This window comes from Oncorhynchus keta, chromosome 22 (genome assembly GCF_023373465.1).
Source record: "Oncorhynchus keta strain PuntledgeMale-10-30-2019 chromosome 22, Oket_V2, whole genome shotgun sequence".
NCBI classification, from domain to species: Eukaryota; Metazoa; Chordata; class Actinopteri; order Salmoniformes; family Salmonidae; genus Oncorhynchus; species Oncorhynchus keta.
In genome coordinates, this window is record NC_068442.1 from 37,722,581 (window position 1) to 37,749,192 (window position 26,612).

At 42.4% G+C, this 26,612-nt stretch overlaps 1 protein-coding gene across 8 annotated transcripts in view; it reads left to right on the forward strand.

Annotated features, from left to right (window-relative positions):
- LOC118401423 (unconventional myosin-IXb-like) overlaps positions 1-26,612 on the forward strand; it is a 120,198-nt gene that overhangs the window by 81,149 nt on the left and 12,437 nt on the right. For 5 of the 8 annotated variants that reach the window (XM_052475144.1, XM_052475143.1, XM_052475145.1 and 2 more), the window contains 15 exons: positions 7,786-7,916; positions 9,094-9,185; positions 13,560-13,747; positions 14,078-14,185; positions 14,305-14,475; positions 19,680-19,721; positions 19,842-19,953; positions 20,659-20,732; positions 20,867-21,059; positions 21,300-21,428; positions 22,095-22,200; positions 22,286-22,417; positions 22,705-22,828; positions 23,184-23,234; positions 24,311-24,429. In XM_052475144.1, coding sequence (XP_052331104.1) covers positions 7,786-7,916; positions 9,094-9,185; positions 13,560-13,747; positions 14,078-14,185; positions 14,305-14,475; positions 19,680-19,721; positions 19,842-19,953; positions 20,659-20,732; positions 20,867-21,059; positions 21,300-21,428; positions 22,095-22,200; positions 22,286-22,417; positions 22,705-22,828; positions 23,184-23,234; positions 24,311-24,429 — 1,772 coding nt within the window. The remainder of the gene's footprint in view (positions 1-7,785; positions 7,917-9,093; positions 9,186-13,559; positions 13,748-14,077; positions 14,186-14,304; positions 14,476-19,679; positions 19,722-19,841; positions 19,954-20,658; positions 20,733-20,866; positions 21,060-21,299; positions 21,429-22,094; positions 22,201-22,285; positions 22,418-22,704; positions 22,829-23,183; positions 23,235-24,310; positions 24,430-26,612) is intronic. The other 3 variants (XM_052475146.1, XM_052475141.1, XM_052475140.1) reach the window with 2 other exon arrangements.

Consider the following 26,612-nt stretch of genomic DNA (forward strand, 5'->3'; position numbering starts at 1 on the left):
ACACCACAACATGGCAGCAGCAACACATAGCACAGCATGACAACAACATGGTAGCAGCACAAGCACAGTACAAACATTGTTAGGCACAGACAACAGCACGAAGGGCAAGAAGGTAGAGACAACAATACCTCACCCGAAGCAGCAGTAAGAGTGTTCATGATTGAGTCTGAATGTAGAGATGGCGATAAAACTGTCCAGTTTGAGTGTTTTTTTTGCAGCGCTTTCCGTTCTCTAGCTGCAGCGAACTGAAAAGAGGAGCGACCCCGGGATGTGTGCACAACGTGCACAAATACAACATGCAACAATTAATGATTTTAATGAGTTACAGCACATGTAATGAAATCAGTCAATTGAAATAAATGCTATGGGTTTCACTTGACTGGGAATACAGATATGTATCTGTTGGTAGGGGGGTGGATCAGAAAACCAGTCAGTATCTGGTGTGACCACCATTTGCTTCGTGCAGCATACATATCTCCTTTACATAGAGTTGATCAGGCTGTGGACCTGTGGTATGTTGTCCCACTCTTCAGTGGCTGTGCGAAGTTGCTGGATATTGGCAGGAACTGAAACACACCATTGTACATCCTGATCCAGAGCATCACAAACATTCTTAATGGGTGACATGTCTGGTAAGTATACAGGCCATGGAAGTACTGGGACATTTTCAGCTTCCAGGGGGTGTGCATTATCACGCTGAAACATGAGGTGATGGCAGGGGATGAATAGCAGGACAATGGATCTCATCACGGTATCTCTGTGCAGTCAAATTGATAAAATCGATAAAATGCAATTGTCTGCATTGTTTGTAGCTTATGCCTGCCCTTCCCATAATCCCACCGCCACCATGGGGCACTCCGTTGAAATCGGCAAACTGCTCTCACACGCAATGCCATACACACTGTGTGCCATCTGCCCGGTACAGTTGAAACCGGGATTCATCCGTGAAGAGCACAGTGGCCATCGAAGGTGAGCATTTAGCCACTAAAGACAGTTACAACACCGAACTCGAGTAAACTCAAGACCCTGGTGAGGACGACGAGCACACCTGAGATGGTTTGACTATTTGTGCAGTAATTCTTCACTTGTGCAAACCCACAGTTTCATCGGCTGTCCAGGTGGCTGTCCAGGCTGGTCTTGGAGGATCTGGCAGCAGCTCAGGATGACATTCCTGCAGTCAGCATGCCAATTGCACGTTCCCTCAACTTGAGACATCTGTGGGATTGTGTTGTGACAAAACTGCACATTTTAGAGTAATTTTATTGTCCCCAGCACAAGGTGCACCTGTGTAATGATCGTGCTGTTTAATTAGCTTGTTGATATGCCACACCTGTCAAGTGGATAGATTATCTTGGCAAAGGAGAAATGCTCACTAACAGAGATGTAAACAAATTTGTGGGAGAAATAAGCTTTTTGTGCGTATGGAACATTTCAGGGATCTTTCATGTCATCTCATGAAACATGGGACCAACACTTTACATGTTGCGTTTTATATTTTTGTTCAGTCTATGTGTAGGATGAGGGTTGGAGTAGGTATCTCAAAATAGGGGCGAGTGAGGCATAAGAGGGTTTTATAAATGAGCATCAACCAGTGGGTTTTGTGCCGGGTATACAGAGAGAGCCAGTTTACAGAGGAGTGTAGAGTGCAGTGATGTATCCTATAAGGAGCATTGGTGGCAAATCTGATGGCCGAACACCTAGCCGCTCGAGAGCAACCTTATCTGCTGTTCTATAAATGATGTCTCCGTAATCTAGTATGGGTAGGATGGTCATCTGAATTAGGGTTAGTTTGGCAGCTGGTGTGAAAGAGGAGAGATTACGATAGAGGAAACCAAGTCTAGATTTAACCTTAGCCTGCAGCTTGGATATGTGCTCAGAGAAGGACAGTGTACTGTCTAGCCATACTCTCAAGTACTTGTATGATGTGACTACCTCAAGCTCTAAACCATGTGTGGGCAACTCTAGTCCTCGAGGGCCTGATTGGTGTCACACTTTTTCTCCATCCCTAGCAAACACAGCTGATTAATCCAATTGCATTCTAAACTGAAGATCATGATTAGGTGATTATTGGAGTGAGGTGTTGGCTGGGGCAAAACGGTGATACCAATCAGGCCCTCGAGGCCTGGAATTGCCCACTCCTGCTCTAAACCCTCAGAAGTAGTAATCAAACCGAACCACATGACCTTTGTTTTGGAGGTGTTCAGAACAAGGTTAAGGGCAGAGAAATCTTGTTGAGCACTAAGAAAGCTGTGTTGTACAGCGTTTAACACAAAATCCGGGAAGAGGCCAGCTGAGGTATAAGACTGATCTGCATATAACTGGATGAGAGCGCTTCCTACTGCCTGAGCTATCTTGTTGATTTAAATTGAGAAGATTGCGGTGCCTAGGATCGAGCCTTGGGGTACTCCATTGGTGACAGGCAGTGGCTGAGACAGCAGATGTTCTGACTTTACACATTGCACTCTTTGAGAGAGGGAGTTAGCAAACCAGACCAAAGACCCTTCAGAGACACCAATACCAACCCACATTAATGGAGCGGTCTAACACAGTGGTTCCCAAACCTTTTTATAGTCCCGTACCCCTTCAAACATTCAACCTCCAGCTGCATACCTCCTCTAGCTTCAAGGTCAACACACTCTCAAATGTTGTTTTTTTGCCATCATTTGTAAGCCTGCCACACACACACATACATTAATCAAACATAAGAATGAGTGTGAGTTTCTCACGACCTGGCATGTGGGAAGTGACAAAGAGCTCTTATAGTACCAGGGCACAAATAATTATAAATAATTTTGCTATTTATTTAGCCATCTTTGTTCCTCGAAAAATGTGAATAACTCACCACAGATTAATGAGAAGGGTGTGCTTGAAAGGATGCACATAACTCTGCAATGTTGGGTTGTAATTGGAGAGAGTCTGCCTTAGATCATTTTCCACACACAGTCTGTGCCTATATTTTGTTTTTTGGTTGCAAAGGACATCAGTGTCTTAACAGCGCGATTTGCCAAAGCTGGATACTCTGAGCACAGTCCAGAAATCGGCCAGTGGCTTCTGTTTTAAATTCACAGAACCGCTTGTTGCAATTTCAATGAGACTCTCTTGTTCAGATATCGGTATAATGGACTGGAGGCAGGGCATGAAAGGGATAACGAATCCAGTTGTTTTTTATGTCATTCCTTTTGGGAAGGTATGTGCATCTGCGTAATTGCGCACCCAACTCGCTCTGTTGCTTCGCTATATCACATTTGACATTGTCCGTAAGCTTGAGTTCATTTGCACATAAAAAATCATACAATGACAGGGAAGAGCTCCAATGTCCTAGCCTCAATTTTGTCCCACACATTGAATATAGTTGCGGAGAGTCCCTGTAATCCTAGATTTAGATCATTCAGGCGAGAAAAAACATCACCCAGATAGGCCAGTCGTGTGAGAAACTCGTCATCATGCAAGCGGTCAGACTAGTGAAAATTATGGTCAGTAAAGAAAACTTGTCTACTTTGCCCCTTGATAACCAGCGCACTTCTTTATGTTGTAAAAGCTTTACATGGTTGCTGTCCATATCACTGCATAATGCAGAAAATACATGAGAGTTCAGTGGCCTTGCTTTAACAAAGTTAACCATTTTCACTGTTGTGTTCTAAACATTTTTCAAGCTGTCAGGCATTCCCTTGGCAGCAAGAGCCTCTCAGTGGCTGCTGCAGTGTACCGAAGTGGCGTGGGGAGCAACTCCCTGTCATGGTTTTTGCACCATCAGTACAGATACCAACATGAGCAGCAGCTACGTTTGGCTACATACGGACCGTTAGTGGAATTCCCACGAGAGAGTAACGGTTAATGTGATTGGATGTTAGTTATTTGACTAGGCTACCTGTATTTGATATTGTGTTATTTTGCTGAACACTAGATGGTGTAATTATATTTTTGGCAGTGGAACTTAGCAACTTAGCAGTAACTCAGGCAAGAAACAAACCTCACCCAAATGTATAGCCCCGTTGGAAAATATAACTGGACCGTTTGAAAATGTGAAGGAATTTTTTTTAGGAAAAAAAAAACGTTTTTAATGTGAATCACACATGCCGACGGCATTACGCGTACCCCTGGGAATACCGGGTCTAACATATCAAAAGCTTTGGCTAAGACAAAAATAGCAGCACAACATTGCTTAGAATTAAGGGCAATGGTGACATTATTGAGGCCCTTTTAAGGTTGCAGTGACATATCCGTAACCTGAGCTGAAACCAGATTGCATACCAGACAGAAACATTTAAACCTCAAGAAAGCTCGTCAGTTGATTATTGCCAAATTTTTCCAACACTTTTGATAATCGGAAATTGGCCTTCAACAGTTCAGGATCAGCTTGATCTCCCCTTTAAATAAAGGATGCATCATGGCTGCCTTCTATGCACTGGGAACCTCCTCAGATAGATAGGAGAGACAGGTTCAGCGACGATAGGGCTGCAAGAAGAAAGGATCTAAACCATCTAAACCAGATTGTTTTTTGGTGTCAAGTTTATGGAGCTCCTTTAGCGCCTCCGACTCGGTGACCGCCTGCAAGGAGATGCTGTGTAGCGGGGCAGGGGAAAAAGACGGCAGAGCATCAGGGTTAGTCTCATTAGAAGGGCTGGAAGATGAGGAAGTCTTGGATGGGCAAGGACGCATGGCTTAGTCAAATAGGAATCCTAACTTAATGAAGTGGTGATTAAAGAGCTCAACCATATGCCTCTTGTCAGTAACAACCACATCAACCTTAACATGCAGACTACACCTGCCACCGGGCGCATGTCCAGCCACACCAGATGTGATCAGGACATGGAGGTTGAAATATCAAAACTAACTCTGAACCAAATATATTAATTTGGGGACAGGTCGAAACATTCATGGACGTTTAGTTAGCTAGCTTGCTGTTGCTAGCTAATTTTTCCTGAGATATTGGGTGTTTATTTTGCCTGAAATGTATATGGTCCTTTTTCACCCGGCACAGCCAGAAGAGGCCTGGCCACCCCACATAGCCTGGTTCCTCTCTAGGTTTCTTCCTAGGTTTTGGCCTTTCTAGGGAGTTTTTCCTAGCCACCGTGCTTCTACACCTGCATTGCTTGCTGTTTGGGGTTTTAGGCTGGGTTTCTGTACAGCACTTTGAGATATCAGCTGATGTACGAAGGGCTATATAAATAAACTTGATTTAGCTGGATCTTTTGTAGAATATCGACCCATTTTGAGTCACATAAAATTGTGTGTTCTCTAGTCTAAAAATGTATCCACAGATAAAAGGGGAAACCTAGTTAGTTTCTAGTAATTTTAGATTTTATATGGTGGTTGGGTTGGCAACCAACTTTAAGTTGCATTACTGCAACCAACTGGAGTGTGGACCTCGTTCATCTTTCAATCACCTAGGTGGGTGTATTCTCCTAGAAAACTGTGTGGAGATGGGAGAGGCGAATTAAATTGAGTAACGCGTGCATTTATTTTGCAATGCTCAAGCACGCAACACGGCCGATGTTGTCCGCATTTAAGGGACATGGACAGCTGTGACGGAGGGTTTATTCTCCAGGTCTTTCACCGTTTTCCTGAACTTCTTGAGGTTAGACCCACAGAGTTAGAACTGATCCTTAAAGTAATTCACTTTTGCCTTACGGATAGCCTGAAAGCATTTATTTTTAATTTGCCTGAACTACAGCCAGTCAGCCGGAGTATTTGTGTGCCAAGCCTTTCGTCAAATCTTTATTTTTTAAAGATGGAGTAAGTCTGGCAGATCACGGTCAAACCAGGAGCTGAACCTGTTTTTAATTCTCATTTTCTGTGTTCATGTTTGTTAACAATACCACTGAAAATATATTTTAAAAAATAAGGTTCTAGTATCTTCAATAGAGGGGATCAAGCTGATTCTATACCCCTTTACAGAGGCCAGGTCATGAAGGAAGGCTTTCTCATTAAAGTTTTTCAGCAAGCGTCTATGACAAATCAGGACAGGTCATTTAACAGAGCAGCCATTACGAATACAGGCTTTAAAATAGTGATCAATAAGGTCATTACAGAAAATACCAGACTGATACCTATCAGGATTATTTGTGAGGATAACGTCAAGGGGAGTAGCCTTTTCTGTGTGTTTGGAATCCTACATTGTGGGATTGGTAATAATCTGAAAGATTTAGGGAGCAAATCAAATTGTTTGGTGACAGACTTGGTGGAGACAACAGAGAACTGAAGGTGTTCCTTGGTAAAGATTGCCACCTCACCACCTTTGGAAGATCTGTCTTCAGAAAAAGGTTATAACCAGGAAGGTTAACATCAATGTTCAGGACACTCACTTAACCATGTCTCAGTAATGACCAACACATCTGGATTGGAACTGTGAACCTACACTTTCAATTGATCAATTTTAGGTAATAAACTAGTAGTGTTAACATGCAAAAAAAACAGGCTTTTACCAGAGCAGAAATCGGTGAAGCAGAAATCATCAGAACACAAGTCAGAATTGGCAGTAGCAATAGTAGGCGGACCAGAGTTCTGCATTGTTGATTTTTTTTTTACTGACTTTATCATTTGCATCAGATGGCAACAAGATCATATTGTACTGCAATTTCATCAGGTAGCATGAATGCAAAGTAGGCGGGAGAGGGTTAGAGTAGGATGGGAGGCCGAGAGACAGAGTCACAAGTGTAGGAACAAACTTTCTGTCTTCACGGTCGGGTAAATGAGCAAACTCATTGTCAACAAAGTGAACAGGAGTCATTGAGCAAATAGCACAAAGCACAACAAAGTAAAACGTCTTGGAGCCAGCCATTGTAAGTCATTGTAAGTCACTCAAAGAGTCACTCGTCCCAACAAAATAAGGTGAGAGAGTAGTTCTTTGAGCCCAGTAGGCTATAAAAGTCAGATTATTAATATAGGCCTACTATTTATTAATTTATTTTAAAGCGTTTCTGAGTAAAGCACAAATGAATTGCCCTACATAAAATTCAGAGCAGTCCAAAATCTGTGTGTGCTGAAGGCTTGGGAGAGAGGGTTGAGTGGCAGGATTATCTGTACCAGACAGGTGGAGACGGGCCAGGGGAGATGAGGAGCAGATCGCCGGTTGGGATCCAAGCAGCAGTGCTGCAGGCAATGGGAGTAGGTGTCACCCGCTTGGGGGATGCTTTGTCGGGAGGCTGAGTAGAGCTCGACCTTACCGGACAGGTGCGTGGTGGAGCAGATAAAAACGTCCAAAGCGAAAAGCTGAACGAAAAACGTTGGGTGAAGACAAAACCAAGACACCAGTAAAAATGCTGAATTCCAATCCCAGATCAACAGCGATTTAAAGTAAAGAGCAAAAAAGTAAGCACTGCATATGTCCCAGCAGCATTGTGTGCCTTGCCCTTTCTTATGAACTGTTATTTTCATCAAATACGAGGGCAGCACATCAGATCGGAACAGGTTGAAGCTAGCATATCGCATTCTTTATTCATGACATTTGAATGAAAGCTTTGTGTCATTGTACTTCTCTGGCTCTAATAGGTCAGAACACGTTACCGTAAACATTCCAAACACAACAAGGCACTTAACCCACTGTTCCTAGGCCATCATAGAAAATAAGAATTTGGTATTATTTGACTTGCCTAGTCAAATAACGGTCAAATACAAAAATATTGGGTTGGGGTCATTCTTTTTCTCTTTCCTATCGCAAATGAAACTATCAAGTTTTACCAAGGCCTCGTCTCCTCAAACTGTTTTCAATCATCTGCTCAACATGATGGGAATTGTACAGTATAGTTTGATTCTTCACATTGATCTTATTGTTTGTCCTTGCAGCTCCAGTCTGCTGTAGAGGATTGGTCAAAGGGCAGCATGAAGAGGAGGACCCATGACACCTCAGGCCACCAGGACACTGTCCAAACTCTACCGCCCACCCCAGAGAAGTACACTGCTTCAGGGAAACTAATGTTAGATATTTTACAGCAGGATGGGGGACAGGGCAGTCCCGGCTGATTAACGGCTGATTCGTTTTGGGTTGTGCAAGAGACTGGCTTGGACCTACAAATATTGGCTTTGTTTTTAGTTGAGTCATTCCAAAAGCTGTTAGTAAATCACGACATAAATAGGTTTTGGAACTAGCGGTATAGAACCTTAGTTGGCCAATATTATGGTTTGATGCCTTGTGTTTTGGATGTTAAAATGCATATGATGATGTTCTAAGGGTCTCTTCCAGATAACCCCAATGATCAATCAAATGTATTTATAAAGCCCTTTTTACATCAGCAGTTGTCACAACGTGCTTATACAGAAACTTGCCCTAAAACCCCAAACAGCAAGCAATGCAAATAGAAAAACAGGAACCTAGGAAGATGCTTGAATGTGATGTTAATGTAAAGAGACGGATGTAACTGTGGAGGAAAACCCTTCACTAGACAATCTCATCCACCCCGGAGGTCTGAGGCAGATAGCCCATGGGAAAACACTATTCCGTGTGTAATCAAACTGTCTAGCTCCTTCATATGGCACGTTGCACAAGCTAGAGTTTCCCATATATAGCTATAGAGGCAGTTTGTTATTGGAGGGGATAGATTCCGGAAATTCCTTAACTTAATTTACTCTGAACGGATTGACTTGTTCCCCACTTTTTGGGATGTGCTGTGCCTTACTGTTCCAACGTTTTTATCAGGCTGGACAATCAAAATATTGGTCTTTATTTTGATTTTGTTTAAAGATTGTTACCATGGCACTCATTGAGCAGAGTCGGTCTATAAACCCTGAAAATATGTGGTGTTGGACTGGACAGATGAGAACATTTATTACTGTAGGCTTACATACAAAAACCCTCTGCCCCTTGACATTCACAAAGATTCAACATTCACATCTAAAACTTCTGATCACTAAAACAAAGCATGTTTTATCCGATTCTCCTGCATGGTGGCAGATACAGATAATTATTCTTGTAATTATGTTGTTCATATTAGTAGGATTGGATACATTACTCATCTGTGCCTATTTACACTCAAACCCATTAAAAACCATAATACACATCAATAACCCATAAATGTTACAATTAGTGTTTTTGTATTGACTCCTACTGTATGAGTGTGTTGATGGTGTGGTGTTGAGTGTTTGTGTGTGCTGTAGATCCTCAGGGTTCCTGAGGAAGATCCTGAAGAAACGTTCCCATAAAGAAGCTCATACTCCTGACGATGGAGACCTGAGCGACCGGGGAGAAGGTGAGAGGCACCAGGATGCAGCCTTGGGGCACACCAAATATGTGACCTGACCAGGAAAATCTCTGGGTCCTAGTTCTACAATAGGCTATAATAACTAGAGCGTACATTTTGTTCCTGGTCAAGTCACATGGTAATTCAAAGTGAATCTCTCATATGTTGACATCACTTGATTATCCTAGATACCCGATATGGCACATTTCCATCTGAAAAAACATCTCTTACTTCTCTATTTAGCTGGTCTCCGGCATATTTTTTAAATGTTTTATTTTACCTTTATTTAACTAAGCAAGTCAGTTAAGATCTAATTCTTATTTCCAATGATGGCCTAGGAACAGTGGGCAGAACGACAGATTTGTACCTTGTCAGCTCGGGGGTTTGAACTTGTAACTTTCCCGTTTACTAGTCCAACGCTCTAACCACTAGGCTACCCTGCCGCCCCATATGCTGTCAAATTACTTGTCCTTGCCTTTAGTGGCGTATACTGTATAAGTTTGGGAGTTTCTCTGGGACTGAAATAAGGTGGTATTTGTGCTAAGATTCCATCTGGCCTGGAAATGGCAGTGGTCTTACTCATGTAAAGGTGCTGGAAGAAGGCAGTGATGTAGGGGGTGATACAGGGTCAGTCACTTCCTGAACATGAGACCCAGATAGAAAATACAGGTGTATTTCTCCAATGGATTTGTTTCTTAAATAAGTTGCTTTCTGGTAAATAATTAGTCAAGTAGGATTAAGCTCTATCATAACAACATAGTTTGGACCTTTCATCATGTTTTGACTGTGAAACTGGCTCTCGCCTCTTGCTATGGCAGTGCGTCACAGTTTGGCGTTAGAGAGAATTAAAAAGGAGATGTTTTATCAACAAAGTGATATGAAAATCCAAAAAAACGAGTTTGGAATCAAGTGAAGTGTTCATTTCCTGGCCAAAACAATATATATAAAAGGCTCTCAAGTCCCAAAAACGTACATTTTACAGCTTGTTTTACTTTACATCTACTGTAAGGTCAGTGTGTTCAAAAAGTATTCATACCCCTTATTCCACATTTTTTTTGTGTTACAGCCTGAATTCAAAATTGATTAAGTGTTTTTTTTCTCATCTTCACACCCCATAATGACAGTGAAAACATATTTGTAGAAAATTTTGCAAATTTATTTAAAATAAAATACAGAAATGTCCCATTTACACCTGAGTCTTTCTGGGTACGATTCTAGGAGCGTTCCACACCTGAATTGTGCAACATTTGCCCATTTATTCTTATCAAAATTCTTCAAGCTCTGTCAAAATGGTTGTTGATCATTAATAGACAACCATTTTCAGGTCTTGCCATAGATTTTCAAGCAAATAGAAGTCAAAACTCAGCTACTCAAGAACATTCACCATCTTCTTGGTAAGCAAGTCCAGTGTAGGCTTGGCCTTGTGTTTTAGGTTATTGTGCTGCTGAAATGTGTCTGGTGGAAAGCAGACTGAACGAGGTTTTCCTCTAGGATTTGGCTGTGCTTAGCTCCATTTTGGTTTCTTTTTTCTTTTTCTTTTCTGAAAAACACCCCAGTCCTTAAGGATTACAAGTTTCCCCATAACATGATGCAGCCACCACTATGCTTGAAAATATGGAGAGTGGTACCCAACACTTTGTATTAAGCTAATTGCTTTGCCAATCTTTTTTTATATATATATATATATTTGTATTATTTATTTTTACTTCTTTCTCCCCAATTATGTGGTATCCAATTGGTAGTTAGTCTTGTCCCATCGCTGCACCTCCTGTACAGACTCGGGAGAGGCGAAGGTCGAGAGCCATGCATCTCCGAAACACAACCCGGCCACGCCGCACTGCTTCTTGACACAATGCCCCCTTAACCCCGAAGCCAGCCGCATCAATGTGTCGGAGGAAACACCGTACACCTGGCCACTGTGTCAGCGTGCACTGCACCCGGCTCACCACAGGAGCCGCTAGTGCATGATGGGACAAGAACATCCCTGCCGGCCAAGTCCTCCCCTAACCTGGACGATGCTGGGCCAATTGTGCGCCGCCCCATGGATCTCCCAGTCGCGGCCGGATGCGACAGAGCCTGGACTCAAACCAAGATCTCTAGTGGCACAGCTAGTGCCTTAGGCCAATTTATTTTGTCAGTATTACTTTAGTGCCTTGTTGCAAACAGGATGCATGTTTTGGAATGTTTTTTAATTCTGTACAAGCTTCCTTCTTTTCACTCTGTCAATTATGTTAGTATTGTGGACTAACTACAATGTTGTTGATCCATCCAGTTCTCCTATCACGGTCGTTAAACTCTTTAAGGTCACCATTGAACTCATGGTGAAACCCCTGAGTGGTTCGCTTCCTGTACGGCAACTGCGTTAGAATGGACGGCTGTATCTTTGTAGTGACTTGGTATATTGATACATATCCAAAGTTAATAACTTAATAACTTCACCATGCTCAAAGGTACAATGCCGTTCAAAGGTTTGGGGTCACTTACAAATGTCCTTGTTTTTGAAAGAAAAGCAAAATAAATTGTCCATTAAAAATAATACCAATTAATCAGAAATACAGTGTAGACATGGTTAATGGTGTAAATGACTATTGTAGCTGGAAACGGCTGATTTTTAATGGAATATATACATAGGCATACAGAGTCCCATTATCAGCAACCATCACTCCTGTGTTCCAATGGCACTTTGTGTTAGCTAATCTAAGTTTATCATTTAAAAAAAATGTTAATTGATCATTCGAAAACCCCTTTTCAATTATGTTAGCACAGCTGGAAATTGTTCTGATTTTAAAGCAATAAAACTGCCTGCCTTCAGACTGACTAGTTGAGTATCTGGAGCATCAGCATTTGTGGGTTCGATTACAGGCTCAAAATGGCCATGAACAAAGAACTTTCTTCTGAAACTCATCAGTCTATTCTTGTTCTGAGAAATGAAGGCTATTCCATGTGAGAAATTGGCAAGAAACTGAATATCTCATACAACGCAAAACACCCGTTTCAACGTCAACAGTGAAAGAAAAGCATCCCGGAGGCAACTCCGGAATGCTGGCCTTCTAGGCCGAGTTCCTCTGTCCAGTGTCTGTTCTTTTGCCCATCTTAATCATTTATTTTTATTGGCCAGTCTGAGGTATGGCTTTTTCTTTGCAACTCTGCCTAGAAGACCAGCATTCTGGAGTTGACTCTTCACTGTTGATGTTGAGACTGGTGTTTTGCGGGTACTATTTAATGAAGCTGCCAGTTGAGGACTTGTGAGAGGTGTCTGTTCCTCAAACTAGACACTCTGTGCTTGTCCTCTTGCTCAGTTGTCCACCGGGGCCTCCCACTCCTCTTTCTATTCTGGTTAGCGACAGTTTGCGCTGTTCTGTGATGGAAGTAGTACACAGCATTGTATGAGATCTTCAGTTTCTTGGCAATTTCTCGCATGGAATAGCCTTCATTTCTTACAACAAGAATAGACTGACGAGTTTCAGAAGAAAGTTTTGTTTCTGGACATTTTGAGCCTGTAATCGAAACCACAAATGCTGATGCTCCAGATATTCAACTAATCTAAAGAAGGCCCGTTTTATTGGTTTAATCAGCACAACAGTTTTCAGCTGTGCTAACAAAATTGCAAAAGGGTTTTCTAATGATCAATTATCCTTTTAAAATGATAAACTTGATTTGGCTATCACAACGTGCTGTTAGAACACAGGAATGATGGTTGCTGATAATGGGCCTCCGTAACAATGTCTACACTGTATTTCTGATCTATTTTCTTTTATTTTAATGGCCAAAAAAATGTACTTTTCTTTCAAAAACAAGGGCATTTCTAAGTGACCCCCACACTTTTTTTAACTGTAGTGTATATTCAATGTCTGCTTTTACATTTTTACCCATCAACCAATAGGTGCCCTTCTTTGCGAGGCATTGGAAAAATTCCCTGTTTTTTATGATTGAATCTGTGTTTGAAATACAGATATGGCTGTCATTAATAAATCATGTTAAACACTATTATTCCACACAGTTATTCCACACAGAGTGAGTCCATGAAACGTATTATGCAACTTGTTAACCAAATGTTTACTATTCAACTTATTTAGACTTGCCATGACAAAGCGGTTGAATACTTATTGACTCAAGACTTTTCAGCTTTTCATTTTTAATTCATGTATAAAATTTTAAAAACATAATTCGACTTTGGCATTATGGGGTATTGTGTGTAGGCCAGTAACAAAAATATATACAATTACATTTGTTTAAATGTAGGCTGTGACACAGCAAAATGTAGAAAAGGTAAAGTAGTGAATATTGTATATAATGATGCTTGAAAATATTGACAATTTTGTCTCTTTGTTTCTGTGTCTCTTTCTCTCTGTCTGTTTGTCTGTCCGTCTTCGTTCCACACAGCCCTGCCTCTCTCACAAACATCCCGCTCCCACCCAGACCCTGCTAGTGGAGGCCGGGCAGTGAGCCAGAACCCCACCATCAAGATCAGCCGGGCCACGCATGTGTCAGAGCAATGGAACGCCTCTCTGGAGAGGGAGATTACCAATGCCAACGAGCTCCGACACCTGGACGAATTCCTGGGGAATCAGGTCCAACCATATTCTGATTAATGTTACAGCTAAAAGCTAACTGAAATGAGTTGATCTCAGTCACACACCTCTTGTAGTTTTCAGGTGCATAGAGGAGAAATACACTTATAGTATGCTCCACAATATGATTAAGGGGATAGTTTGGGGTTTTGGCAATGACGCCCTTTATCTTGTGTTAGTGCTAGCTTAGCTAAGATAGTTAGCGTTGGCTCATGAATCTACCCATAATCTCCTTCCTACTGGACACTGATATAGAAATGGTATCCACAAGTTCATCTGGCTCTGGGGAAGTAGATAAAGGGCTTCCAAAAATCCACTCTCTCTCTGTAGGTGAATGACTTCCGCTCCAGAGGGAAGCAGTTGTCTGCCACAGAAAACATCTTCATCACAGCCACCATGCAGTTCAGAGAGACCATCAAGGGCATGTACTCTCTCCCGGTGAGTGGCGGAACGCAAGGCCTATAGATATGGAAGCTGCTTTATCAATTGAGTGACTCCCGTGTATGGATGATAATTGCTTTATTCCCCTCTCTCTTTCTCTCACCCATGGTGGACAGACACACCATATTGGCTACAAGGGTCTGATGCGTGGCTACCAGAAGAGGGTAATCAGCCTGGCAGGAGAGAAGCAGAAGGGAGAGGTACAGCTGGTGGTCAACCTGTTCCAGTCCGTCCTGGACGGCTTCATCAGGGGAGAGATCAAAAAGGAGGAGGCAGAACCAGCCAAGGTGAAGGATTACCCTGCATATTTGTCATAGGGCTATTATCGTAGTAGCAAACTCCAAGCACCCTGGTTTATGCTGTAACACTTGGCACAAACAACACTTTCGCAGCGTGTTATGCCGCGGAGCTGAGCAGACATTAAACAAACCGAGCTCTTCAAAGTTATCCTATTACTACCTAAATATCAACGTTGAAGCAATATTCTGACATCGGCTGATAAACTGTTAAGCGCTTACCTTCCCAAGGGCCATGGACCTCAATCCGAGAGGCAAGAAGGATGACCAAAACTTTGTTGAATCCCAAGATAATAACGCCACAGCTAGCAAGATAAGCATTATCCCTGATAACGCAGATGACAGTTCCACACTGTTCCTCTCAGTAGCCTCTTCTGAGACTTCAGGCATGCTTGCTACTCTCCTCCAGGAAATGTAAGATGGTAACGAAGGTCTTTCACTGAAAATGTACAATAAATAGGCTGAACTTTATTCTTCCATTGGTAGCCTGAAATCCTCCCTGAATGTTTTCCTTTTGAGAACGACTGAGGCTGAGTTTCGCATTAGCACAGCTGAAGATACCGTAACCCGACATGATCAAGTTATCAAACAGCTGCAGAAGGACAATGCCTATCTCATAAACATGGCGGACCTGATGGAGAACCAGAGCAGACGTAGCAATATCCATGTGGTGGGATTGAAGGAGGACAGCGAGGGCAGTGACCCTGTCTGTTTCTTCACTCAATGGATCCCTGATGTCCTGCGTATAACCAACTACACTAAGCTGCTGGAAATCGAATGCGCCCACAGAGCCTTAACACCGAAAACCCACACCAGATGAGCCTCCACAGACCGTCCTGATCAGGTTCCTCCGTTTCCAGGACAAGGTGAAGATACTGCGACTCACAAGAGCCAAAGGGGACATCACCATCGATGGCAAGAGTGTCAGCCGGATATGCGCCTGGATCTTGCCAGACGTTGTAAGCAGTTCAAATCAGTTGCCAAAGCCCTGAAGGACAAGAACATCACCGGCTATCTGTGGGTCTATCTGTGGGATTTGACGCAGTTTATTGGGATTTTTCTTGTTTGTGCTCTCCTGGGACTGAACTGCTGATGTCTATTTGGAATTTGGATCTGTTTACAACGTGATTTGGTCGCTACAGTTGATTTGGACATTTTCAACTGAGTTATTTTTCCCGTGGTGAGTTCTATTACATTTACAGTGGAGTATATTTTGGTTTTGACAATATCCACCGGGCGAAACAAATTAGTAGGCCCATTGCTTTTTCCCCATTTCTGTTTCTCCTCTTCTCCTGAAAAGAGACTCAAGCAGCCCTTATTGTTGACAGTAAAATATTCCGCCATAAATGTCTATTCACAACGTTTGTTTTCAACGTAGAGCGCTCGTAGGTTTTAGTTCATGCCAAAGCTTAGCTAGTAAGAGCAAGATGGAAAGCAAGCTACATCGTCTCTCTACAAGTGTTTTCATGTTTGATTGTGGTTTTAGTCCGACAATTGGTGGGTTTTTCTTTTTTTATTGTTGTTTCCTTCCTAAAGAGAGACAGGTCACTTCAGTGTTCACATCAAAGTTGAAACATTACCTGAATATTTACATGCGAGTAATTACCATCAGGTTATATATTAGAAACTCAACCCATGTTTAATCCACAAAAATATGTCACATTCAACGTAAAAGATCTTAACAGCCCAGTTAAGAGGATCATTTCTTAAGGTATAGACTATTGAAGGCTGATGTTGTGTTCTTACAAGAAACACATTGTACAGCCAGTAAACACAAGAAATTAAACAGGGAATGGGTAGGATACATTTTTGCGGCCTCGTTTTTGCGGCCTCAAGAGGGACTGCAATTTTGATAAGTAGACACATCCCCTTTTGTGTCAGCAACACCATGTCTGCTCCCTCAGGCAGGTTTGTTTTGGTGCAGGGGCATATTTATTCCGTCTGGGACCCTATTGAATATTTATGCTCATAACTTCGATGACCATATGTTTATGTTCAAGCTCATTCATGAAGGATCTCAATTTACTAGACGTCTGGAGACGAATGCACCCACAGGATAGGAACTACTCTTTATTCACACCCACACAACACACACACACACACACGCATAGATCACTTTTTGCTGTCAAACCCAACTGTTTCATAGTGTTAGATACCGATTGTCTCACCAGATTGCTTTGTGACCATTCTCCTCTGGAATTAGCCATCTCCATTCCTACCAAGCATATATATATGGAGACTAAATTCTACACTCCGGAAGCAACCTTCATTCATCAAAGAGCAGATCAATGTTTTTACTTTGACAAATAAACCCTCTGGTCCTGACAGTTTCATTCTTTGGGACACATTAAAAGTCTGATGGGAAAGGCTCATTGACTGGACTAAAGGGTTGAAAAGAAAACACTGTGCCTAACTGAATGACCTTTAATCTGAAGTCTTTGAGCTAGAGAAAACCTACCAAAGGTGCCAGACAAAAGACCTGTAAAGGCTTTTGGAAAATAAATAACTTAAATATAATGCTCTGAACACGTATCAAGCTGAGAGGGGCATTACTAAATCAAAACAGCGTTACTATGAACTTGGAGAGAAAGCACAGTGTTTGCATGGCAACTGGAAGCAGAGGAAAGTAAGAGGGCAATTAATGCTATAGAAACTCTTAATAATGAGATCTTTTGACCCTACTGAAATTAGTGATACTTTTAAGATGTTTAAGATGTTCTATCAGAGATCGACATTTCGCTCCTTGCTCAACCTCCCTTGCCTGTCAGAGGAAGACAGAGCGCACCTGAGCGAACAGTTCTCAGTCCCTGAATTGTTGGAGGACATTAAATCTTTACCTTCTAATAAATCTCCTGGCTTCCCTCCAGAGTTCTATAAAGTACTCAAGTGGCTGTTGGTCCCCTACCTTATGGAGGTACTTTAAAAAGCCGGGGAGGACAACTGCTTTCCAGAGACTTTCAATCAAACTGTGATTACAGTAATTCACAAGGAAGGGGAATCCCCGCTGAAGTGTGCCCCCTATTGACCAATCTCTCTCCTTAAAACAGATTGTAAACTGGTCACCAAGATGCTATCTAAGAGACTGGAGTCATGCCTCCCCCTGTTGGTCAATCCAGATCTTACTGGATCCATAATTAACAGATATCCTCCAATAATCTCAGAAGGTTCTTTTGATATAATTCACCTTACAAAAAAATAAATACCTAGTGTCGCAGTCTCCCTCGTCGCCAAAAAGGTATTTTAATAGGGTCGAATTACCATATCTCTTCGCGTTTTAGAAAAGTTCAGTTTAGGCACCGTGTTTGTAACCTTGATAAAATCACTCAACAAATCTCCTAAAACTAGTATTGGTACGAATGGGATTACTTCCTCTTTCCTTCTCTTTAGGGGGAACAGATAGTTGCCCTTTTTTTTGTTGGCAGAGGCCATTAGAACGGGCCCTGACATGCATGGCTTTGAGATGGGCCCCCATACCCATAAGTTATCACTCTTTGAGGACGACCTTATCTTATTTCTAACAAACCCAGAACATCACCTCTCACTTATAGAATCTATTACAGTATTTTAGTTCTTTCTCTGGATATAAGGTCAATTTTGATTAAAATCTTACTGTTGTCTGTCTTTGACCATCATACCATTAAGCATCAGTTGCCTTGTAGACGGTCGCCTATGGGATTCACATAGTTGGGTAGAATGGTGGATGGTAACCTGAAGAACCTCTAAACGCAATCTGGCTGGCTTGTTGCAAAAGTTGGAGGGTGACCTGTGTAAATGAATGGACTTGGCTCTCTCTAATGGGTAAAATGAAAATGAATATCCTGCCCAGAATTCTATATTTGTTTCAATCTCTCCCCATCCCTGTATCCACAGCATTCTTTTCCTCTCTCGGCAAGCTGACCAGACAGTTTGTGGCACCTAGGGTTAGCCTGGACAAACTGACCCTTGATTACAGTCAAGGGGGCTTAAACCTCCCTAATTTCAGAATATATTACCTGGCTGGTTGAACATGGTTCCCAATCAAGCAATTTTCAAAGGTTTTTCCAGAATAGTAACTTTAGACCATGGTCTGATAAGGTAATCACTCTTCTAGAACATTGTTATGAGAGAATTCTTATTTCCTTTGAACAGCTGAAACAGAAATACAACTTGTCTAACAAGGACCTCTAGTTACCTACAACTGACATTTTATTAGGGTGACTCTCAAGGGCCAATGGAACCTACTTAAGATGTCACCTATTGAAAAAACAACTTTGCCATGCAGACCAACCACTGTTCAAGACCATTTCCTGTGTTTACGATGCTCTTATGTCATGACTACCACTGCCTTAGCTAGATAAACCCCGACTTAGATGGGTAAAATATCCTGGTATTCGTCTTGATGAGGGACTATGGAGTGACCTATACAGGGATGGTGTTACATTCACATTAAACTCCAGATAGACTGATCCAGTTTAATTTCCTCCATCAGCTCTATATCACCTCATCTACATTGCACAAGTTCAACCCTGGTATCTCCTCCCCTACGTTCAAAACTACACGGTTTCTGGCAAGGGGTAAGCGATACCGTATCCTCAATTCAGGGGGCTGCATTCCCTTTAGACCCGGAGGTCTGTCTACTGGTTAACTTCACTAATTCCAATCTTAGGCAAAGTCACACTAATAATGCTAACAGAAATGGTGCAAGCAATTGGCAAAAAAATGTATTGCCTTGAAACAGAAATCAGATTGCAACTGGCAGGCGGGTATCTGAAGTTGATAGTTGTATCCCACTGGAGAAAAGGACATACTGCTTGAGGAATAAGTCAGAGACAATTTTTAGAATTTGGCAATCCTTTCTTGATTATATGGAGAATGTCCACTCGCATAACATTGATTGCATCTCTGTATAATCCTCATGTAATGTTTCACACGTAATGTATAAAATGTACTGTAGCCTACTGGTCCAATGTCTCATATTTAGTTTTGTTTTTCTATTGCATTTACATTTTTGTCTGTTGTCTTCTAAGTTAGACAACAATATAACAAAGTGACTGTCTCCTCATTTTTGTTTTGAATGTTCTTATTTGTAAAATGCAAAAAATAAAATATCATTGTTTTTTAACACTGATTTTTGGTACTGAATACATGGATATTGATTATTGTCCGTCTTTATGGATTCAATAAATTAAATATTGATGGTTTTGTCTGTATTTCAGCCTGCTAAAGCGCGGAAGAAGAGGCGGAAAAAATACAAGAACGTAAGTACAAACTAAGGGCCGATCCTTAAACCTGTCCACTCTTTGTTCTCTATAGAAATATATGTATTTTATGAAATGATTGGACACATTGATACATGTACACAATGTATGATTGTTTAGATGGAGAACCCCCTGGACCATGTGTTCAGCACGTACCAGGTTAACATCATGCAGTCGTGTGACCAGTGCAACTCCTATATCGGGGGCATGGAGAAAGTCTACATGTGCAGCTGTGAGTACCACACAGACAAACACACACACACACACACATTCTGACAACTCTCACACTCTAGTAACAACTAATATATGTGTATACATATATATTTTTTTTAAATGCACCTTTATTTAACCAGGTAGGCCAGTTAAGAACAAGTTCTCATTTACAACTGTGATCTGACCAAGATAAAGCAAAGCAGTGCGACAAAAACAACAGAGTTACACATAACAAACGTACATTAAATATCACAAAAGAAAAATATATGCACAGTGTGTGCAAATGTAGGGAGGTAAGGCAATAAATAGGCCATAGAGACGAAATAATTACAATTTAGCATTAACACTGGAGTGATAGATGTGCAAATTTAAAAAATATATATATATATTTTACCTTTATTTTACTAGGCAAGTCAGTTAAGAACAAATTCTTATTTTCAATGACGGCCTAGGAACAGTGGGTTAACTGCCTGTTCAGGGGCAGAACGACAGATTGTGTACCTTGTCAGCTCGGGATTTGAACTTACAACCTTTCGGTTACTATTCCAATGCTCTAACCACTAGGCTACCCTGCCGCCCCAAATAACAAGGATAACAATCTCCAATGATTGATGTGAATGCTGATCATGCTTTAAACATACATAACGTGAAACATTAACATTATATTCTGGGTCGTCAAGGATACAAATGTTAATAGCCTCCCATTCTGGTTTTATTCTTCCAGATTGTAAGATGGTGTGCCACAAGAAGTGCCTCTGCAAAATTGTCACAGACTGCTGCACGTTTTGTGCCAAAAAGGTGGGCATTGACCTCACATATTTGTAAACGACATTGACATACTTCCATGGTTTAGGTGTGAATCTTAAATCTGTATTGGTCCCTAGGTTACTATTGACTAACATATCTGACTGTTGGTGTCTATCTGTGTGCAGAGTGACGAGGAGTCGGGAGGCCTGCACTTTGGGGTGCGCTTGTGTCACCTGACCAGTGAGGACAACCCCATTCCCATAGTGCTGGAGATGATGCTGGAGCATGTCGAGATGAACGGCCTGTTAACGGAGGGAATCTACCGCAAATCAGGCTCCGCCAACCGCATGAAGGAGCTCCACCAGCTAATGGAGACTGGTGAGGGCCAGCCCATAATATTATAAACAGTAAACCAGAGAGCTGCTAAAATCTTGATGGGTAACAGTTCATTTGAGGGGTGTACGGAAGACTTAACATTAAGCACCTACACAAGCACAAGAGTAGTTGTATTTTTCAAGTTTCATCGTGCCCATGTAGATCTTATTTATGACATAAGTATACCTCTTCATGTTCCCATTCCATGACCTGTCTAATGGTTGATGTTGTGTTGTGTGGCAGACCCCCACGCAGTGTGCCTGGAGAACTACCCCATCCACACAGTGACAGGGCTGATCAAACAGTGGCTGAGAAAGCTGCCTGACCCCCTCATGACCTTCACTCATTACAATGACTTCCTTCGGGCCGTGGGTGAGTCCTGTTATAGCTCTGCCTCCCTCTTCTCCATGATCAAGGGAGAGATGGCTACTCTTGTCATTTTGGATTGTGTTCTATAATATACATCCACAAGGGGGAGTCCCTATATCAGCCCAGGTGGGTTATCTTCTCCTTGGTATGTTCTCCTAATCTACAGGTAAATGCCAAAATGAAGAAAATACTTGAGTAAATGAGGGATACAAAGTATATTGAAATCGGGTGTGGTTCCTGAGTTAATTAAGCTATTAAAACATCCCATCATGCTTAAGGTCCAGCTGCCCATTATTTTGGCTACCAAGGCTAGAGATCTCTGACTCTTCTCAAAGTAGGTTTAAAGGGTGTGTGTGTGTCTGTCACCATATCTCAGCGGCACCTGAGACAACGTTTTCCGCCACTCTTGACAAAATGACAAATTATGGAATTTCTCGTGGAAGAATGGTGTCGCATTACAGTTCCAGACACTTGTAGAATCTATGCCAAGACTCATTAAAGCATTTCTGGTGGCTTGTGGTGGCTCAACGCCGTATTAAGACACTTTATGTTGGTGTTTCCTTTATTTGGTCAGTTACCTGTATTCCACTGAATGTTAAAATGTGTAATATTGTCGACTGTCATCAATCCCTACATTGTGGCGTTGTTGTGTTTTCCTCGTCTCTCTAGAACTTCCTGAAAAGCAAGAGCAGCTACATGCCATCTACAAAGTGTTGGAACAGCTCCCCACCGCATGCTTCAACACCTTGGAAAGACTTTTCTTCCATCTAGTCAAGTACATACTCTTCATGGCTGGGGCAATATTGCAGTGTGTATTGCTATATATAATATTCCACAAGTAATATTTTTCTCTCTTCCAGAGTGTCTAAAGATGAGTCTCACAACCGCATGTCTCCCAACTCCCTGGCCATCGTGTTTGCCCCCTGCATCCTCCGCTGCCCAGACAGCGCCGACCCACTCATGAGCATGAAGGACGTGGCCAAGACCACCACGTAAGTATCTCTCTGATCACTGCATAGACAGAAACCACTGTTACTTTGTGTATAAAACATTGTTTTATTTTTATCAATTCAGTTTAAATCAATTTAAATTGAAAAAATCCCACAATAAGAATAGTCCACTTAGAATAGATTTTTTTTGATCTCAACCCTAGTCTTTGCTGTTATTAAGTGAATATTTTGTTCAGGCAACTAGGTACGACCCTCACTGTACAGAAACCAATGCAGTGCCTTTACCACAATAGAGATTCTAACTAGCAGGTAATGTCTTTGTGTCCCAGGTGTGTGGAGATGTTGATCAACGAGCAAATCAGACGCTACAATGAGAAGTTGGAGGAGATCGAACAGCTGGAGCACGCTGAGGCGCTGGCCATCAACCAGCTCAAACTCAAGAGACAGAACACGGTGAGGACTATTCTACATGGTCTGGTCTATCTGGACACTACCAATGGTTGGGGCCAATTCAGGAAACAAACTGACATTTCTATTCCAATTTTCCTCAATGCTTCTCTATGTCGCTTTCTGAATTGACTGAATTGGAATGGAATTGATCCCAACACTGACACTTACCAGGTCCATAGACTCAGTAGACAGACCGACCATAGTCACCAACTGTATTTACTACATACTGTAGGGCAGGGCAGTACTACGACATTCCTAGTCCAGTAAGGCTGCAGGTTTTTGAGTGTCAGTGTATTGTCCAATATCCACCATGGCTTACTGCTCATTGTTTTGTGGTTCTCCTTTTTTTTTTCTTCAGCTGCACTGGCATTTGCCCCTCAGGGTTTCTGCTCCTTACAAAGGAGTGGTGGTACGTATCCACGTTGCTCTGGTCCTCCTGGTAGCTAGATGCGGTTTGTCTTAACCAACCGTCTGTGCATGACTTGTAGTAGTCGATGACCCGCCACCCATCCCTCTCTCCTCTTCATACTAATTGGTGGAATACAGTGGTATACAGTGCTGCAGTGGTCTCCCAACTATGTTTCTGGAGAGCAACTGGGCAGGCTTTTGTTATAGCCGAGCAGTTACACACCTGGATCCAGGTGAAGACAATGATCAGTTGATTCTGTGCTAGGTGTGTGTTAGTGCTAGGTGTGTGTTAGTGCTAGGTGTGTGTTAGTGCTAGGTGTGTGTTAGTGCTAGGTGTGCTGTCAATGCTAGGTGCGCTGTCAGTGCTAGGTGTGTGTCAGTACTGCGAGAACAACGGCCTGCATACCTACTACTAGTACCTTTAATAGTCTAGATGTTAGACTCCTGTTATACTGCATGTTGGTTTCAGCCCTCAGTATCTGTGATGTGAAGGTTCTTCAGAGTGACGGTGTGGGTTGATGTTGGTCTTTTCTACATGTGACTTGTTTGTGGTTTGACTAGTATTGGGTGACATTAATTCTTGATCATAGCCCGCTTGTGCTGTATGGAACACGTATGATTCCCCACCGTACAACCTCAGGATTGAATGGATGGTTTGTGGATTCTCCCTGTTAACCGGAACCAAGCCTTATAATTGACATGGGAATGAGTTGTCTTCTCGATGATGTCTTTTACTCCTGGAGTAAAATAACCATTGCTTTGATTTGCAGACTCAAGTGTCATTCAATAGTAAAATCGTTATAAGAACCCTCACTCCAGATACTGACATGTTCCTACATGTTGTGTGGTTGAATAACAGTTTCATAGTGTCTGTTTATCCCTACTCATCATGACAAAACCGCATGCTTTCCTCTAGTTACCATAGCTCACTGGAATGACACAGGCATGATATTAATAAACACTATGCATGATGATGTTACACAGGCACCCCCACCCCATCCTCTAAACCAGTGCGGTATGGACTTGCTACTCGTTGAGGTGCCATGAGTAACTGTGTGTGTGTTCTCTCTCTCCTAGGTGCATGAGAAGAAGTGCTCTGACTTGACGGTGGTCCCTGAGAACGATGAGCCACTGGACTCTGACACGGAGGCTGAGAAAAACCTGATGGAGCGCATCAAGTCTATAAAACAAGAGAAGTAAGAACTGAACAGAGCCCCTGATTCACCACTAAATTCAGCAGATACACTACATGGTCAAAAGTATGTGGGCACCCCTTCAAATGAATGGATTCAGCTTTTTCATCCACACCCGTTGCTGACAGGTTTATATAATCGAGCACACAGCTATGCAATCTCCATAGACAAACATTGGCAGTAGAATGGCCCGTACTGAAGAGCTCAGTGACTTTCAATGTGGCACCGTCATAGATGCCCCATTTCCAACAAGTCAGTTCGGCAAATTTCTGCCCTGCTAGAGCTGCCTCGGTCAACTGTAGGTACTGTTATTGTAAAGTGGGAATGTCTAGGAGCAAAAACGTCTCAACCGTGAAGTGGTTGGCCACACAAGCTCACAGAACGGGACCGCCAAATGCTGAAGCGTGTACCGTGTAAAAATCATCTTTCCTCGGTTGCAACACTCACTACTTAGTTCCAAAATGCCTCTCAAAGCATCATCAGCACAATAACTATTCGTCGGGATTCCATGTCCTAAGATCACCATGCGCAATGCCAAGCGTTGGCAAGAGTTGTGTAAAGATGGCCGTCATTGGAATCTGGAGTAGGGAAACGCCTTCTCTGGATACGCTTGTATCACACTCTGGCCGTCAGATGGACAGATCGGACAGATCTGGGTTTGGCGGATGTCATCAGAACACTACCTGCCCGAATGTATAGTGTAAAGTTTGGTGGAGGAGAAATAATGGTCTAGGGCTGTTTTTCATGGTTCGTGCTGGGCCCCTTAGTTCCAGTGAAGGGATATCTTAATGCTGCAGCATACAATGAGGGCGAGTCTAGACTGTGGAAATCCACCACAAACGAAATAAAGCCATCTTTATTATTACGGCTGTAGAGGTTCACAAACTCAATACAAACTTGATAAAAACTCTGAAAGGGAGGTTCCCTTTCAGTCCTTTTATACTGCTACACTAACAAGTTATAAGCATGGTTGGTTCCTGTATTTGACTGATTTATTCCACTTCTCTTGTCCCACGATAATGTTCTGGGCGTACTGCCAATTTGCTTATGAGTGAGTGTGGTTTCCTCCTTTGTGCAATGATCCAGTCACTGGCATGAACCCAACCAAGACAGGTTATTATAAAATCACAGCATTGTGCTAATCTTATGATTATATACAAACAAGAACATTTCCATCACAGCCCTTTCTGTTTCAGCATGACAATGCCCCATGCACAAAGTGAGGTCCATACAGAAATGTTTTTTTGAGATTGGTGTGGAAGAACTTGACTGGTCTGCAGAGAGCCATGACCTCAACCACATTGAACACCTTTGGGATGAATTGGAACGCCTACTGCGAGCCAGGCCTAATTGCCCAACATCAGTGCCCGACCTCACTAATGCTCTTGGCTGAATGAAAGCAAGTCCCCGCAGCAATGTTCCAACATCTAGTGATAGCCATGAAGTGCTTTGAAAGGCTGGTCATGGCTCACATTAACACCATCATCTCGGAAACCCTAGACCCACTCCAATTCGCAAACTGCCCCAACAAAAGGAACACCTATGTGAGAATGCTATTTATTGACTACAGCTCAGCGTTGAGAGCACCAGCTGTTCCGGACGACCGTGTGATCACACTCTCCGTAGCCAATGTGAGTAAGACCTTTTAAACAGGTCAACATTCACAAGGCCAGGCGGATTACCAGTACGTGTACTCCGAGCATGCGCTGACCAACTGGAAAGTGTCTTCACTGATATTTTCAACAGCTCCCTGTCTGTAATACCATAATGTTTCAAGCAGACCACCATAATCCCTGTGCCCAAGAACACCAAGGTAACCTGCCTAAATGTCTACCGACCCATAGCACTCATTTGTAGCCATGAAGTGCTTTGAAAGGCTGGTCATGGCTCATATCAACACCATTATCCCAGAAACCCTAGACTCACTCCAAATTGCATACTGCCCCAACAGATCCATAGATGGTGCAATCTTAATTGCACTCCACACTGGCCTTTCACACGTGGACAAAAGGAACGCCTATGTGAGAATGCTGTTCATTGACCACAGCTCAGCATTCAACACCATAGTGCCCTCAAAGCTCATCACTAAGTTAAGGATCCCGGGACTAAACACCTCCCTCTGCAACTGGATCCAGGACTTTCTGACGTGCTGCCCCCACGTGGTTGTAGTTTCTGGGATCTACATC